Genomic DNA, 19,240 nt, shown 5'->3' with positions numbered 1-19,240 from the left:
TTTTACTATTTCACTCTTCTTTCACTCTGTTTTTCTTTCTTCTGCTCTTCTTTCACTCTTTGTTTTTCTTTCTTTCACTCTTCTTTCACTCTTTGTTTTTCTTTCTTTCACTCTTCTTTCACTCTTTGTTTTTCTTTCTTTCACTCTTTCACTCTGTTTTTCTTTCTTTCGCTCTTCTTTGACTCTTTGTTTTTCTTTCTCTTTCACGTTTCACACTTCTTTCATGCTTTCACTCTTTATTCACTCTTGGTTTTCTTTCTTTCCTTCTTGCTTTTATTCTCATTTTACCCTTTGTTTTACTCTTTTTTTATTCTTTCTTTTTTTCTTGCACACTTTTGCTCTTCTTTCACTCTTCTTTCTTCTTTCGCTTTTTTCCCCACAGTTTTTCTTATATTACTAAAATTTATTTTACTCTTTCATTATTTTTATTGTATTCTCTTTTTTCCTGATTTATATATTATTTATATAGCATAATCTGTTATTGTGGATACATTCTTTAAAAGGAGGTAGGTGCCATGTTTTGATTGGAGGTCAGGAGGCAGGATCTAAGTAAGTGTGAGCAACAGTATTTAAACAAAACAAACATGAAGCGGAAGCCCGAAGAGGAAAATAAACACAACAGGACTCACGGTACACTGGCATAAACCAAACCTGTAACAGTAGTTAGAGCATACATAAATAGGTACATAAACATACAAATGTCAAAAGATCTGATAAAGGAAAGGCAAAACAAAGGGACTATATAAAACTACACAGAACAAGAAAAACCTGGACAGGATTACAAAGGGGCAATCAGAAAGACATGCACACAATACCGAGATGAAGACTCAAGTGTAAACAGAAACACAGGAACATGGGGGCAAAAGCCAGTTGACAGATATAAACAAAGATACTAAAACAGACCAAAGAGCAGAGACTGGACAGGGCAGGGCAACACCTGGCAATTGGACATTAACAATATGAAATTGTAACCTAGTGTTTTTTCTTATTTTTTTGTCTTTACATCATTTCTTTTTTGCATAAACATGCCTTGTGAGCGCTGTATTATGAACAATGAATAATCTTTTAACAAGGCTCCTGAGTACTGAACATTCTCTCATGTGTGTTTCCTAAAAGTAAACGAGCACCTTCTGAAGCATGAGCAGTAAATAATTTGATGTCATATCCCAGGGGGTTTGCACAGTGTTGCTAAGCTCTTTTGAAGGATGAACAGTCACAGCAGTAGTGGTGGCTTTGCAAGTGATAAACAGTGTCCATGTTGTGTTTGTTACCGTTGCTGTCACTGCATGCGCCCAAACCCGAGTTGAAACTAAAGCATGTGCACAGGCCTGTCACGATAACATTTTGTTTGGACAATAAATTGCCCCATAAGTAACAGCGATAAACAATAAGATCAATCACAATAAGTCATTTTAGGACCGTTTTATGGCATGATGTAATGATAGAAGGATAATATTGTAGCATAATAATACAAATACACCCTTTAAAGGTTAAAGGTTTAAACGTTAACCTTTACTTTTTACGAATATTCAGACATTGAAACTGAAATATAAAAACAAAGTGTGCTCACAAAAGAGTTCTCCTCGCCCATTTGGCTTAAAGCTAAAACGTTCCCACACCAGAGCTGTGGAATGCGGTTTGAAATTGAGCTGGGTGATATGGAAACGTGCTCTTTAAGCACTGCTGAAATCCACAGTGTACTCATAAAAGCAAATTTTGTACCATGATAACAAGATTTATCACGATACGATAAAATATTGTCATATTGCCCAGCTCTACTTTAAAACCAAGTCCAATTGGCTGGAGTTGTGCAGTCTTTGGGGGAAAAAACAGCTATTAGCTGACAGACTGACAACGTATTTTCTATGGTAACGCACAGCAAAATCCAACACAGCATTTGCTCAGCCCCAAGTGAAGTCAGTTGTGATGTGTATGACAGTCCAGAACCCACAGTAAAGCTTCTTGTTTACAATGGACACAGCGCCTGCGTCACAAGCCGAAAGTAGCTTCTGTTTGTCTTGCGATATACGCTTGAATAAACAGTGTGAAAGACTACAGCAGCACTAAAACGGTATTACACACTATTTTTTGTAAATAGTGGTAAATCCACAGTTCGCATACGTACCAAACTCTCTCTGTGTGTTGGGGGGAAACGTTAGTTTAAACTAAAGCATGTGCACAGGTCTGTAACAGTCATTTTTGGGGTGATAAATTGGCCTAGAAATAATTGCACTAAACGACACTGTTGTCATTTTAAGTGCATTTGGTGCCATGATAATTTAGTAGCATAATTTAATTAAATGACACAATTTTGAGAGACACCCATTTTTAAGAATTTTCTACTTTGGAATAGGAAAATCTAAATATTTAAATATGCTTCATAAATTAAAGAATTTAGAAAAATGCTTTTTAAAAAACTATTTCAGCTGTAAAAAAGAAAAGCGCCTGGATAAAAGCAACGTCTCTGTTAAAATACATGCAAGTAAACACAATGGGCAAAATCAAGGTCACCAACAATTATCAAGGTCCTGCCCATATATTGTACAGTAAGTCGATAAAGTTATTGTGACAGGCCTACATGTGCATGCCAATGGCACCGTGACACAGCATAGTATGTAAATAAGCAACCTGTTGTGCTGTCAATATTGGGTTGTTTGTAGAACATATTATGATGATTTCTTTTTCTTCAATATTATTATTATTATTATTTTTTTTTTTTTATAAGTCAGGGACCATGCACAAATTACATTCATCTTTAAATAGAAAAGATGCTTTGCAAAAGCTATTTTCCATCTGCAGGCCCTGGGTAGATATAACAAATACTATACATAGATAACAAATATTGTAGATGTATACATATAGCAAATATGGAAAACACAGTATACAAAACAAAATCACAGAAACCCACAATTTCAATATATGACTACCCCAACCAACCCATGTGCATACAAGTCCCTTTATTACTGACCGTCTGTACATTTTTGGCCAACTTTATTTTTTAATTAAATCTTACTTCTAAGTCTAATTTCGTTTCTTCAAACAGGATCAATCTGCTTTTGAATTTTATTTACATTAAAACATGTTAAAATTCATGCTAATTTTTCAAACCATTAAAAAAGGCAGGTTATGCAAAAGAGGAATAGGAATAGGAATAGGAATTTTGAACTGGAGGAAGACCTGTCCTGATTCTTAGAACAAAGCTGTAAAAAGTTCTTTAAACGTGGGGGTGCAGTGATATGGACAGTCTTATACACCGGATGGACATTTGAAAACACAATTTAGTGATTTAACATATAGTAGTATTTAGTAAATAGTATTTATACAGTATTTGACAATGATTATATCATTGATACATCTCTACAGTTTGCTGAATGAAAGTGTTTAATATCTAAATGAGGTGAAAGATCCACTAAAATTAATAATGGACCCCGAGTGTGAGCGGTCAGAACCACATCAGGGTTGTTCTGACACCAATTAATCTTAAAGCTATCTAATCTCTCTTCAAGAACAAGGGTACAGCAAAGGCCAGATGAGAAACTTAGTGTCTCCTCTCGGGTTCGTTACATTGAACATTAAAAAAAAAATTATATTATTTTTATGCTTAGAGTGGCCTAGCCATCTAAGCGCTGGCTCTGGTTCAATTTCTTAGTTATGCCACAGCTATTCGTGGCCTAGAGACCCAGAGAGCATGATTGGCCTGACTCTTTTTAGGTGGCCTTTCCTCTCCATCATCACTTGGCACAATGCTAGCTAGCACTGGTGTCTGTTAACTGAGGTAACAAACAGAACTATTAGTTAGTGTTTACCTCCAAGTATGTCCAGCTGTCCATTGGCATTGCACTCGTGGCTTTTCCAAAATGTGATATCAAAAATATGACTCAAGCTAGCCTTCACCCTCCCAGCACTGGTAGTACTGGAATATGGAGAGAGTTCTAACTTAATGGGTGGGGACTGGTGAAAATGACTAACATTAGGGAGAGAGTTAGGAAATTCATTAAGCTGCTATTACAGGAGGCATAAGGCTAAATCCAGTACATTTTACCTGTCTTTAGGAAACACTTACAAGTACCGGTCACATATAGACCAAAACAATCACACTGCATACTAAAAAAATTCATATTTTTTAAACTAGTGATGTTTCCCTGTTATGCTGTGTCTGGGAACAAGCAACCCTTCTGTTTTGTCACTGGCCATATTATAATATCGAACACTAGAAACTGCGCTATAATTAATCTTTTATTGTGTTGGCCTGTGTCACAGATGGATGTTGCTGGAGGAAGTCCACCGATTCAGTGCAGCCATAGTGGAAGTGGGACCTTTTAAAAAGATTTAGGAAGTGTTTCATTGTGCCTGTCACTTAGGCATAGTGGCCCTTTTTAACTCGTCTCATTTCAGGACCCGTTTCATAACGTAGCTTGACAAAGCCATCAGGTGGGAGAGGCTCTGGCAGAGACGGTAGGTATTAAATCATTGTGATGTAAAATAGCCACGGTCAGGAACAGTGCTGTTACCTTGGGGGATTCGCATTTTAACAAAACACATTCAAAAGACTCTGGTAATGCTAATGGGCCTTTGCTGTGGTGCTTGAATTAACCATGCATAAACATCTGTCACAGCTCTGTTCAAGAGCTAATGTATTTGTTTATTTCTATTCCTCTTGTGTCTTTTTCTCCATTCTTCTGTCCCCAGCAGCAGTGTCCATGCTTGCCAGCAGAGAGGTGGTAGAGGGCTGCCCTCTCGGCCAGTTCCCCTGCGGAAATATGAGTGTGTGTCTGCCGCAGGTGCTCCAGTGTAATGGTCACCAGGACTGCAAGAATGGAGCAGATGAAGAACATTGTGGTAAGAACTTTTTTTGTGGGTTTTCAGGGTAGAAAAACAGGGCCACCTTTTTAAACAACAACTTCAGATTCAAGATGAGTTTAGAACATCAAGCTTCAAGTACGGCTCGGCTTGACCCACCATCCCTCAAAATCCACAACACAAGCGTCCAGACTTTTTTCTGTCCTGGCACCAAAGTGGTGGATGAACTTCCCCTGGGTGTCTGAACGGCAGAGTCACTCACTGTCTTCAAACGCAGACTGAAGACCCTCCTCTTCCGAGAATACTTGAGCGAATAGTAGAGTGGTCTCCTTACTGACTTGTGTTTAGTAATGTCTAAACTTAGAGGTATTTCAGCCTATTAATCTAGCTGAGGACATTCTTGGGTAAATAGCACGTCTGCTAAATGCCTTAAATGTAAATGTATGATTACAGATATGCAATACACTTTAGAGTTTTCTAAATATCTCAATTCCTACGTAAAGTGGAGGCTCTTCAGACATTAAAAGGGTCCTCATATTTGGCTCTTTCATAGAACCATCAACCATAAGGTTCTTTGGGTGGTGGTTCTCGATCTGGTCCTTAGACCAGTATTATTGTGTATACAGTAGTTAGTGTGTATATATAATACATTGTTGTTATTATTAATAGACAGTGATATATACAGTGTATATACAGTGTATTTATACAGTACTTTAGTGATCTGTGAAAAAACTAAACTAAAAAAACTAAAAGGCTCCTTATCTGTGCAGTAAGTGTATATTTGCTCAGTTAAACATTGATATTAGAATAAATATACAAATGACATTCATATAGAATATAGTGCTTTTACGTCACTGTGTTCATTGAAACGTCTCCAAAGCTCTCCTCATGGGTTATCACCCAACACCTGGTTTGATAAATCAGTGCTTAAGTGATGTTAAGTCCTGTTATGTTGACCTGCATCTGTGCTAATAGGACAATGTGATTTTACAAGCAAAAACACTGTTATTGCTCAGTTTGCCAGAGGGAAAAGGGAGAGACATCGATTTGCGGTCCACAAGTCCAACCTAAATGCTTTTAGATGAAAAGCTTGATACCAAAACCAGCCCCTGTTAAAAGTATAATTAACACAAACATCATTTTCAGAGAAGATGAGTACATTTACATAGACAGTCTAAATAGCGTATCCTTTAAGTGCTGTAAGTTGTGTGGTGGGGCCTCCATGGATTACATCCGTTAGCCTTAGATGCCAATCACCCTGTCACCGCTGTGTATCGGGAACACCCCATAAGACCTGCCTGATGTTTTGGAGACCCAGTCGTCTAATCATCACAGTTTGGCTATTGTTCTTGCCCATTTTTCCAGATCACATACACATCATCACCCTTAAGAACTGTCTGTACACTTGCTGCCTTGTACATCCCACTCTTTGACAGATTCCACTGTAGATGATCAATGCTTTTCACTTCACCTGTAAGTTATGCTAAAGTTTTGGCTGATCAGGGTATATTAATATGCATATTGTAAGAACCCTAATGAATGAGTCTAGGGAAACGGGGAAATACTGATGGAGAAACCTTCAGAGGAGCCAGCAATGAAACGGGGGAAGCCATCCTTTTCTAGGAAGCAGCACAGGATATGTATTTATGCAGGGTTAAAAATAGAGCTAGATGAAATGGAGGAGCAAGCAACCAAATGTGCTGATTTGGACAGTATATATATTGTGTAAAATTTCCACACGTTGCAGATTTGGAGTTCGTAAAGAGGGTGGTAGTAATATGGTACGTAATGGTAAAAGTAATCTCTAGAGCTGTCAGGTAGAGAAGTGAGAGGCTGGTGAGGCATAGCAGAAGGGTGAAGAAAACTGCGCTATTACTACTTCTGTATCGTGACAGGATGAGGGGCGGAGCCGCCGTGTTTCGACGCCACCTGATGTTGAGAGCTCTCACCTGGTCACATTCCCGGTGCTCCCGGCCCCTTTAAATACCCCAGCTCACACACACAAAAGAGAGCGGACAAAGCCCTGAAAGAGAGTTGAGAGAGCTGGAGAGGGACCAGAAGGACACAGCTAAAGTGTGTGTGTGTGTGTGTGAGCAGAGAATCAGCTAAAGGCTATGTGGCCTCTTTAAGCCAGTAGGGTGTGTGTGTGTGTGTGTGCAAATGTGTAAATAAAAGACAATGTGGTGGTTTTGCATCGTGGTCTGTGCGTGCGCTTGCCGGGCTTTCCAGTCATGCGACTCAGCCGATCCCCGGACTGAGATCACAATGTATACTTTTCTACTTTACATATTTTCTCATACACTATTTTTCATCTGGCTTTAGGGGATATACACAATTGTCTGTTGTTTCCAAAGCAGCTGCTTCTGAATAACTGCACTGCGCTGCAGCACAAACAAAGCAAAGTAGCCACTGTCCTAGAAGATCTGCTAGGAAGTCACTCAGGATTGTCTTATTTACCATCAAGAAAGCTAATACTGCTGTACGCAGTTTGTTTATGGCATATTATTCATTTGAAACAATAACAATAAAATTGGTATAAGGAATAAACTATATTCCTTTTCATGCTTTTGCTTGTTTCACAGTTCCAACACAACTTATATAAGTTCCTTCAACCTGATTTAAGTTGATTTAACTTATTGTTCTAGTAGACGGCATCTACTTATGACAGTCTTTGACAAGATTTGCTAGTTTGGTGTTTTTGTAAACCAAGCAATGGAATCACTCTGTCCAGATCCCAATGGCACCAGACTTGGCTGATTTTAACCTTTTTGAATGCCTTCCCACTTCATTGGACAAAATCATTGAAATAATTCCCCTATTCAATAAACATATTAATATCGAGACATCCTATTTTAAGGACACCAGACCTAATTTATTTGGGCATGTATCTCATATAATCATTTCATGAGACTAGGAAACGCTCCATCACTTGGGAAAATGAATTTGTCAGATACATTCTGCAGCCAGTTTTATGCTCTTTAAATGTTTAAGTGTTCTCAGGGGGAATGTATCTGGGTTTTACATAGTAAAGGTAAAATAAAAAAGAGCTCTTTTTTGGCACTAATTGAGGCAATTGTGAAAATAGCGCTTTCACCCCCACCAAATTCAGTAAACACCCTCAGGAAACATTTACTTTAGCCATTGCAGTGTGAAACCAATTGGAACCAAACCAAATGAACAAGGTGTAATGTCACAAAACCCAAACTCTGGCGAGGATTTCTCGGATTGAGTCAAATAAAAGCAAAACACTTAGCTCTCTCTCTCTGCCTTTCTCCCCACAGGTGATAACAGTGGATGGGCTGACATCTTTGATCGCACTATTACAAAGAAATCTGAACCAGAGGACCTTACTGATGCATGCGGTATGTCTGTCTCACTTGTCCCTTTTTCATTCTTTCACTCTTTTCAGATCATGTGCTTGGAAGGACTGTCAATTTTTGAGCTTCACTGAAGCAGAAGCAGAATAGCAAAGCTCATAGCCACTGAAGTCGTTACACAGATTAACCTAAATTTGTATTTGTGTGTGCATGTGTGGATGCCGCTCTACTGTAGCTCTTCAGCATTACCCAGACAGCTGTGACTGCACAAAGACAGAAGTCGAGTGTGTGGGGGTGAACTTACGTGCTGTGCCTATCCTGTCCTCCAACGTGAGCTGGCTGTAAGTGTTCTTTTCAGGGATGTTACATTTCGAACTGAAAATCAGAACAAGCACTGGGAGAACAAGAATGATCATTTTTGGCTGCCCTTTTGGAAATTACAATTATGTTATGATTCTCACTAGAAATGTATGGATTTGGGGGCAGGTGGGTGGCTAAGCCTTTACTAGAAGGGTATATATATAGCTATATTTCCCAGGAAAAATAAAAATAGTCCCAAAACATCTCTTCATCGTAACTGTTTTAGAATAGCAATAAGTGGTTAAGTAGGCATGCAGTAGATCTCTATACTTCCAAAGATAGAAAATTCTATCTGTTCCTTCGTAGAGAGACTGGAGGTGCACGTTTTACAGCATTTAGGCGTTCTTGTCCTGAGAGACCTAACGTTTGAATTGTATTATACGGGTAGGCGAATGTAGACTTAGGAGTCTTGCCCAAGGACTCTTTTTGGTGTAGTGTGGTGTACTTGTTCGATCATAGGATTCTCACATGCCAGCAGATTATGTTTTTTATTCGCCAGTTAATAAATAGATGAATCTTTTACTTCTTAGCCAGAAGGCTAACATCTCTATATCCTCACGCTCCTTAGCTGGGAGGCTAACATCCTCTCTACATGCAATGCAAGTTGGGGAGATCGAGCCAGATGGCAGTCGATAAGCACAGTGCAGGGTTAAGTCGAAGAAATTAGCTAGGCAGTTTCTCACAAAAAGAACGCTGGATTGCCAGTATAAAGGCTACATGTAACAGACCTAGCGTGCAAAGGTCCTTAGTCAAATGCACAGATTATAGTCAGACTTGATCAGACCTGCCCCTTTCTCTCTTTTATTCTGTATTTGTTAGGTAAGTTCATAGTTCTTAAACTTAGGTTTACAAGAACTCAATGCTTAGATCAGTCAGACCAAATTTTCATTTAAGCTGGCTAAATATTCTGACCTTCAAAATATTCGTATGGCTTTCTAAGCAACAATCTGTCCTAAAGAAATGTAATATATATGTCAACAGGTTGAGAGACTGAGGTATAATATTGCATTGAGATCACTGGCATGAACTCACTAAACAGTAACCTTTAGTGACTACTAATGTGATGGTTTCTAAATATTTGAAATGTTTGTTTACATTTATATTATCTTTGGAGTTTACTTAAATAGCTGACTCATCACATATATCTGTTACAGTTGTGGTCGGAAGGTTACACACAGTCATCATATTTTTTTGCAGTGGTTTCTCTGAACTGTTTTTTTTTGTGTGTGTGCACTGGGTCATAATTTTACATACAGGGTCAAAATTAGAAAAGTTTCAGGATGTCTTTTAACTCACCCTGGCCTCATAAGTGCCGGTTCGAAACCGTGATTGACTACAGCTGGAAGCTTTTGGCCACAGAACAATGGGAAAGTCAAAGGAGATCAGTGAAAAACTGGCAATGATGATCGTAGATTTACTCAAGACAGGATTGTTTTTTGAAAACTTTCTATGCAACCAATCATCAATTCAAACAATTGTACATAACAACTAGTTATTGGGAGGTGTAACCACAGATCTGTATGAAAGCCATTGACTAAGAGTCTGAAGTCCATGAAAGAAAAATTGACACATTCAAGTTCAACAAAAGTTTGCATTTGACCACATTTGACCAGATGAGACAAAGATGGAGTTTGTATTTGGCCACAGTGACCAGAGATATGTTTGAAAGAGTAAACGTGAGGCATTCAACCTCAAGAACAATAGCGTGCTATGGAGCTGTTTTGCTGCCAGTGGAACTGGTACATTAGACAAAGTGGATGGAATAATGAAGAACCACAAGTCATCGGTTAGACGTTTCAAACTTGGACACAATTGAGTATTCCAACAGGACAAGGACACTGAACACACATCAAAGGTGATTGTGAAATGCATAAGCCAGGCGTTTGGACAATGAATAAGCTTTTGGAGTGGACTCCTCAAGTCTTGACAAGAAGAATAGACAGATCCAACCAGAATTATGCCTGAAGCTTGTTGATGGCTACCAAAAGGGTCTGATCAAGGTGCAACTTGCACATTTAACAATTCCTAGGTGTGCTGTATGACTGTTGTTGGACGTGTGTGTAAACTTTGACCCTATAATGACATAAATTCTTGTTTTTTTTCTGTAAACTTAATCTGCCCCAGAAACGGTTCATAAAATAATTGAAAGCCTAATATTGCCATTACATTCATGTCCATATTGAGTATATGTAAACTCCTGACCACAACTGTAGCTTGTTAACAAGCAGATACGAACTGTATATTTTGCCACATATTCATATTGTGCAGAGTCTTCACTGTGTAACTACCTCTCTTAGCTTTTAGCCAACATCCGGTTCAGTATTCTCAGTATGAACTGTCTTAGTAGCAGTGGTTCTCTCAGGTCCTAGTGCTCACTACTTCCTATATTTTACATTTGGAGTATTGACACATTAGTCACATAAGAATTGAATAAGAAAGTGTAGACCCCAAGCTTAAAACGCCCCTGGTTCTCTTAAAACAGACAATTTACTAGGCTTTTTATTATTGATGTTTGTTTATGAGTTTGTCTTTTGATATTTAAATGAAAGGTGCATTATAATGTGTTGCATTAAATGTAATTCCAGGTCAACTTGCTGTATGTTGGAAATGAATTTCAGAAAGAACAAGTTTTTTTCTCTTTTACACTGACTCTGGGTCATTGCACAGGTCCCTGAAGAGCAATGAGTTGAGAGAGCTTCCTGACCGTGTCTTCTCCAAGTACACTGACCTGCAGAGACTGTGAGTGTCACCAGCAAAACAACCCATTTACAGGGTTCACTTCAGATTTACAGCACACTCATCACAGCAAAGGCTGTTGGTCTTTGCACCCAAAGATTAGACGAACTCTTGTCTCCTGAGACCTGTTGGAACATGTTAGCCTTAGACCTTCAATAAGCCAGACATTTTCGTATTCCACCTGGCTTGAGTTTGCGACATGCAGAGAGAGACATTTCGATCAGAGGCTGTGAACCAATGTAGAAATTTGTATTTGACAACAGTAGGAGGATTTAATGCTGCAGTGATCTTGAGCCAACTGACTTCTCTCTTCTCCTGCCTGCTCTTCTTCACTTTTATGTTGAGAGTAATTAGAGCTCCAGGCAGACCATCAAGTTCTTGTGTATGACTGCAGTGTCTGTATGTCCGTGTGTTTGTGTTGGTGTGTGCAAGAATGTGTGATCTTTTTATGAGGCATCTGTTCTCTTTGATCCAGGACCAACTGGAGTGACTCAACCACAGGACTTTTGTCCAGACAGCTTGAGGACAGGATTAAATTAGTGAAGAAGGGAAAGATAGTGAGAATGAGTCTGGGGGACAAAAAAAAACTAAACTAACATAAAGCTCAAATGGCATGACTCTTAAGATCTTGGAGATTACTATTCCGCTCCCAGAACCCACAGTTTTATAACTTTAGACTTAAACTGTGTCAGAGATGAAGATCAAAGTGAAATGTTGAAGTGCATAAAGAGCCAGAATGTCTGATGTGTCAGTTTGTAGGAGTGAATTCTAAGATAATGTTCAGATTTTTGCCCCTAGCATGGTACATGAATTCAAATTGTCTGCTAAAAATATAAGTATGTTGCCACTGTCATACAAAAATCTTCATTTTTGCTGTTTTTCACTTTTTGGCATAATTTGAATTTGGAAGTTGCTCTTTACATTGTGTCACAATTTTGGGAAGTGCTCCAAAATGACTATAAACGAAGTTGCCATTTCGTATATGCAAGGTATGTGTGTGAAAAATACAAATGCATAGAAAATAATAAATACATAGTTTATATAGAGCTTAGAAGTGTATTTTGCTGTCCAGCTGAGCTCAGTTTACTGCTGTGCTAATTTTGGCTTGGTAAAACAGTAAACCCATTGGAACAGAACTACAGCCGCGTTTGGAATCATGAGCCGCTTTTTCTGACTAGAGCAGATGTGCACCTGCTAGTACCAGCTATGGTACAAGGGAATGTAGCCGTGCATAAAATAATCTTTAATAAGGAATGATGAGAAGCGTGCTGTGATGCACTTCCGGACTATCATACTGATCTAGCAAACCCCCTCTGAGCTTTCAGTGAGTGGTGTGTGAACAGCAATATTGGGACATCACAAGCATGAAGACATGTTGGTGTGTGTTCATAGAGATAAGGATGTTCAGAAGATCTCAGATGGTCAGAACGTAATAAGTGGACTAATTGTCTCTTGGATACTGCTTTCATAATAATAGTGGATAATAATAGTGGAGTTAGAACTAAACAAAAACTAAACTATAAATGCAGCTATTAAAAAAGTAACTGAAGCTAAACTGTATAAAACCAACTAAATAAAAAAGCCTTTAGACCATTTTCCTAAAAAGTACTTCCTAATAGGACTTTTTTGCAAATCTTGAATTAAATGTGCCAAATATTGTGTTTATTTAGTATTTTAGGTGTATATATCCATTTTACAAGCCTATTTACAACCCTGTTATTTTTCCCTCAGAATGAAACATGCTGTTTTCCTTTTATAGTGGGTTCATGGGGAAAAACAAAAATGAACTTGCTTGCTTTTTTTATTGGTTAGTACATGGCCGTAGCTGCCTGTAGACACATATCATAGCTTAGCCTAGCCTAGCCTAGCATATCTTTTTAACACTGAAACAAAAATAAAGTTTCTTTGGAATTATTCCTGAATCTTACTGGATAGCGCTTCTGTCCTGTCTGAGTCTTTTCTAGCTAGCTTGCGAGATTTTACCTGGTCATTCCCTCTCTGGTCAGTCTAGCGTTAGCTTTCAGCCATTCACCCAGCTCCAGACACAGTGTATTTGTCTTGGCAGGGAGGACGGTACCTTGGGCTGTCGCTGGCTAGTTGGCAAACTTGCTGTCTCCCACCACTTGGTGTAGTAGCTAGCTGAGTGGCTTTAGTGGACTTGTCTTCTGCCAGGAGTGTTGAAACTGTTGTGTGCCACAGTAATTATTTTGGACATAGCATGTAGAAACAGAGTGATAATGTCTAGTTTATAATGTCCACTTTGCAACCCCCCAGCTCTAATAGCTCATTGATTTGTGGAAATTATAACTTTACTGTCTGTAGAGACTAGATGTTAGACTTTATCACATGCTGTGTATATTTCTGTGTGTGTGTGTGTTGGTGAGAATAGTTCACAAAGACGGATGCTGTGTCCCATGGGTCCTCCCATTTCTGACCTCCTTCCTCTTACTGCCATTCGGCCATCTGGATGGTGTAAAACAGAAACAAACGAAAGTAAATAAATAATAAGACAGCTAGAATAAGGCCTGGAAAAACATGTAAAACACAAGACTAGTTCAGGATATCTGCAACTGAAGATCTCCACATTCATTTTGAATTCCTTGATGTTTCTACTAGCACATGCTAGTTATGGTTATGCAGTCTACAATGGCAGTTTGAGTGTGCGATGACAGTTTCCTTTAGGATTCCTTCAGAAGTAATTTCACACGTTCATAGCCTGGGAACCTCTAGTTACAACAATGTATTCCTTGAGACCAGAGTGGAAAATGGGATTCACATTTGAGAGTCAGACTCACTCAGAGTGTAATCTAGAATGGTTCCATAGAACATTTAACACATTTTATAGTGTCTTTAGTCAGAGGTATCATACAAGACATAGTGTACCATGTAATGCACATTTGTATACATTTAGTTCACTATTTTATATGTAAATATATATTGTTATATATTGATATTGTGTTTTTGAAGATGTGTACTTGACACACTACTTGCTTTATTGCAGCCACAGATAAATGGATAAGCTCTATTTATCTTACTTTCACTCATCATATTTTCACTACATATCCAGCCAAAAAAAGGGGGGCAGGAACATAGAACTGTAAGACAGACACAAGGCTCTTTGCTGCGACAGTTTTATTTGCATTCATGATTGAGATCGAGATAAGGTTGGTTCATAGTCATTGTTAGCAAAGGCCAGGTATTTACAAGAGCTTTGTAAATACTCTTAACTCCTCAAACATTTTCCCAACAACCAGCAGCCATGGCTTCTCTTAGCAGCTCTGTAGCACTCTGGAAAAGGCATTAAGTAAAGATAACAAAGGAAAAGATAGCAGGAAAAGGCATTGAGGAGATTTCCTTAGTTGGTAATGTAATTAAGAAGTGGCAGTTAACAGAGAGGATGGATGTTTGTAGAGGTTGAGTTGAGGTCTAAAAGACCAAGAACACTTTCTAAAAGAGAACTGCTTGTTAGATTGCTAGAAAGGCCAGTCAAATTCCTTGTTTGACTCAACAAAATCAAGTGTAATAAGACCAGAAAACTCAACACTGCAGTGCAGTTGCAGGATGGGACTGATTTAGTCAAATTCCTTGTTTGACTTGGAGCGGTGGTACACAACACCTATACAGATATGACCAGATATGCATTTGGAAAAGCCCTGTGGACAGGTAGAGTTAAAATGGAACTTTTTGGCTGTTATAGGCAAAGGTATGTCTGAAAAAAAGGGTTCAAATTTCTTTATAAAGAACACCTCTTCAGCAAAGGGTGGATCAGTTATACTTTGGGTTTGTGCTGCAGCCAGAGGCACAGGTAATATATTAAACTGGTTTAAGAAGTACCAGCAAATTCTGGAAGCACTGTTGCATCTGTTTAAAGGCCTAACGTGAAAAGAGGGAGGCTTCTGCAGAAGGATAGTGATCCAATACATACCTCAAATGCCACAATGGACTTCATCAAAGGGTGCAAGCTAGGTTTGCCATTACCCTAACAATTTTCCAACATAATCATCAAAAATCTGTGGATAGAAGTCAAAAGAGCAGTTCATGCAAGAGTGGCAAAGATGAGTTTTGCAAAGATGAGTGGTTAAAATCCAGCAAACAAGAAATAAAAGCCTCTTAGCTGCTACAAAAAGTATTTGCAAGCTGTGATACTTGCTGAAGTGGGTGTTACTAACTGTACTGTAACCATAAGATGAAAATAATAAAAAAAAAAATATTGCTTCAAATATTAAATAAATATTTGATCTTTAACTTTCTGCCTCTTAACAAATCAGGTCATATTTTACTCAATTTTGGTTTTTCGGTCTTATTACACCTGATTTAGTCCTGATTTAGTCCTGGAATGACTTGAACAAAACTGTGCAATACAGGACATACTGTTTTAATAGTCTAATCATATTTTGCAGAGTGATCCTGTCTGAATAACGTCAGCGAATATAAATAAATAATATGCTGATCTGTGTTTTATGTCTGCTAACAAGCTTTATGTCAGAACAAATCCAACGCTGCACTTCTTTCATCTTCCCTAAGCACTATCAGCATGTTTTTTTGTTTTGTTAATGTCCTGATCTCCTTGCAAATGCATTGGAATGCATAAAAAAGCCATTCAACTAAAAAACGTACATCCATACATAACTGTGAACAGCAAAGCTATTGTCGATGGATTTAAAAGGGCAGAATTAATATCAGCGCTAGATTCGGACTGTAGCTTTAGAAGCAAAAATTAACATTGATGTATTTGCACACAGGTTAATTGTGTGAAATAAGCCTCGTAAGATTGCTGAAAGGGGAAATTAAACCCCTTGATTGACTGCAGACTTTGGAGTGGTGGTGCACAACCCTGCAGAAGATATGGCCAAGAACATCTAAGTAAATTTTTATGTATATTCGGAAAAGTCCTGTGGACTCTAATAGAACCTTTTGGCCGCAATAAGCAGCGGTACGTCTGGAAAAAAGGTGCAAAATTTCATTTTAAAAAGGTGGATTAGTTATGCTTTGGGCTTGTGTTGCAGCCAGAGACACAGGGAAAATTTTACTGGTTTGGGGAAAAATGTATCCAGTTAAGCACCAGTAAACTCGGGAAGCAAACATTACACTGCTACATCTGTTAAAAGGTCTGAGATAAAAAAAAGAGTAAGGCTTCTGCAGAAGGATAATAAAGCTATACATACCTCTAATACCACAATAGTTCCTCAAAGGGTGCCAGCTGAAGGTTTGCCATGGCCCTGACAATCCCCCAACATAAACATCATCAAAGATCTGTGAATAGACGTCCATATATTTTTATTATCTAAGTTTTAGATTTAGAAGCAAAATAATCAGTTGAAATTGCTAAACTAAATCCTCTAACCCATAATTAAAAGTTTCAGAGATTCAAATATGTTTTTTATTTCTCTAGATCAGTGTTTCTCAACCTTGGTCCTGGAGGCACCCTGCCCTGTACATGTAGTGTTTTTTTCCTGCTCCCAACACAAGCCCTCCCAACAAATGCCCTTTCAGAGTTGCAGTGGGTGTGTTGAACAAGGGAAAGCAGTAGAATGTGCAGATCTGTGCTTCCAGGACCTACAGGGTTGAGAAACACTACACTTCATAAGGGGCGAAAAACCCATCTTCAGCATACTGCTACCATAAAATATGAGAACTGATTCATTTCACTGACTACATACCATTATCATTAGATGTAGTGACCATTATCGCATGTTTTCACTTAGCAGTTATAATCCCCAGTTTTGCTAATTTGAAGCCTTTATTTAACTGACAGAAGTACAAAGAACATCTCAGTTTTTTTTACCACCCAACATAATTAGGAGAACTCCGAGAACAGAAGCTGAAATGTGGACTCTGTCTGTCGAGCTCGGGTCCAGGGAACTCGTTGCAGCAGCTTTGACATATGGCTTTCTCCTTGCGTGATGACGCTTCAGGTAGCGTTTTTTTCTTGCTGTGTGAAGTGACAACGATGTTCCGAAGTAGCCCTGAGCCAAAAATGGCTGTATTTATCACAGCAATGTGACAGGTTCTGATACAGTGCCATCTGAGGGCTCGAAGGTCACACACATTCTGCAGTGGCCTTGTCCTAATAATACTGAGATTTCTCTGGACTCCCTGAATCCGTTCACAATATTAGGTGCGGTAGGTGGTGAAAGACCTAAATTCTTTGCACTTGTCTTACACTGAGAAATGTTCCTTTTGAACTGGTTGACAATTCTGTCACTATGTTTGGCACAAAGTGGTGAGCCACCATTCGTGACACAGCTTTGCTGGCAAAGATTGAGCCTTTAGTGGATCCTCCTCTTATACCCAGTCAGGATACCCTCTCCTGTTTATTGTGGAAAGTTTCATCAACTTTATCAGCTAAGAAGGTATTTCTTTGGTCATTTGGCAGCTTAATGAATATTCAAGGGAATTAACCAATCAGAGATTTTTGTTTTTAATCAAGTGCTTGTAAAAAAGTTTTTTTTTTTTCTGTATCTTATTTTATATATTCAACTTTATGTGTTATCCTATTGTTTTATGTAAGCAGATACATTGCACAACCTGGAATGAAAATAGGGTTATTTCAGTGTTTGCATTTCATTTAATTTCATTTACATTTACAGAACATGCCTACAACTTTGAACATTTGATATTTTTTTACTGTGAACAAATAGGACAAAATAACAGAAAACATGTACATACCTATTCATCCCTCCAAAGAAAGTACTTTGTAGAGTCACCTTTTGCGACAGTTACAGCTGCAAGTCACTTTGGATGAGTGTCTATGAGTTTGCCACATCTTGCCACTGGGATTTAGCCCATTCCTCATGGCAAAAGTGGTCCAGCTCCTTCAAGTTACATGGTTTCTTCATGGTATCTTCAATCTGACCACAGATTCTCAATTGGATTAAGGTCTAGGGTTTGACTAGGCCATTCCAATACATTTACACATTTCTTAGTGATCCACATCATTAAAGGGGGATTTAGAGGAGTCTGTCTTATTTAAATCTCAGACCGTTAGTTTGGTTTGCGCTTAATTTGTAAAGTGAGTGTTATTACCATGGTGAGATTTAAAGAGCTTTCTGAGGCTATAAGAGTTCTGCATGGAGGAGTGGAAAATGCTTTCTCCCAGTTGATGTCAGAGACGGGTCGATCATTAAAGGACATCTAAAATCTATGAAGTTATTTGAGCCAAAGGGGGAAATACCAGCTATTAGAGCATAGGATGTCTTACCTTTTTCCTCACAATGATTTTGTATTTGTATTCATTTAAATTACATTTTACAGTTTTTAAATTTTGGTTTAGTCAAATGCCCATATACTTAAATAAATTAAAAAGGATCATGGGGTGGCCTAACATTTTTACATGACTATAAACTTATTCTTTTGAAATAAAGCAGTTGATCTGCTGCTGGACTACACATTTAAGAGGCATTACAGTCTAGTAGCTTATAGACTGTGTTGAACCTGGGTGTTGTTTTTGTGGTTTAGCTGTACAAATTTAGTGCTGACCAAAAGTGAGGACAGTAATTAAATGACTAAATCCATTACTATATACATTCCTTGTGTCTTTGATTACAGTGTTACTTGTGAGCATGAATCACAACATTATTTCCTGTGGACCAAAAAGAGCCTGTGGGCTTACATGAATTAATATTCCCAAAAGTAATTACTGTTGGGTAAAGAATGGTCCCTATGCTTCCATTATTATGTCAGATGTTTTTGTCTTAAGCTGCCTCCTGACAGCAAGCATGAAATCATGATGCCATTTCCTGTAGACAATATGTCATTAGAGAATGAGACAAATGTGAAAACATCTAATGCATTTAGTGCAAGTTCTTTAATGAGTCAGGCTTTACCATTATTTTTTTTTCTCCTAGTATTTAAGACCTGTTGTGTCATCACATGACAGTAACCAACCTCTGCCCTGTCCCTCTGATCTAGGATACAACATTTCAAGACAAAATACCTTTCTATCCTCAGGCTGCATTTATTTCACTGTATGCGGTCAAACCTGTTGTGTCTTAGGTCTGATCTGCCAGTTTACCCTAGATTAGCTA

At 38.4% G+C, this 19,240-nt stretch overlaps 1 protein-coding gene across 1 annotated transcript in view; it reads left to right on the top strand.

Annotated features, from left to right (window-relative positions):
• The window catches only part of rxfp2a (relaxin family peptide receptor 2a), a 122,315-nt gene that overhangs the window by 34,331 nt on the left and 68,744 nt on the right, over positions 1-19,240 (top strand). The window contains exons 2-5 of the mRNA XM_072659121.1: positions 4,690-4,839; positions 8,082-8,162; positions 8,353-8,458; positions 11,145-11,216. Of these exons, the coding sequence (XP_072515222.1) occupies positions 4,690-4,839; positions 8,082-8,162; positions 8,353-8,458; positions 11,145-11,216 (409 nt within the window). The remainder of the gene's footprint in view (positions 1-4,689; positions 4,840-8,081; positions 8,163-8,352; positions 8,459-11,144; positions 11,217-19,240) is intronic.

Source organism: Salminus brasiliensis, chromosome 16, assembly GCF_030463535.1.
Source record: "Salminus brasiliensis chromosome 16, fSalBra1.hap2, whole genome shotgun sequence".
In the NCBI taxonomy this organism is placed as follows: domain Eukaryota; kingdom Metazoa; phylum Chordata; class Actinopteri; order Characiformes; family Bryconidae; genus Salminus; species Salminus brasiliensis.
This window is presented reverse-complemented; position numbering and strand designations above follow the sequence as displayed.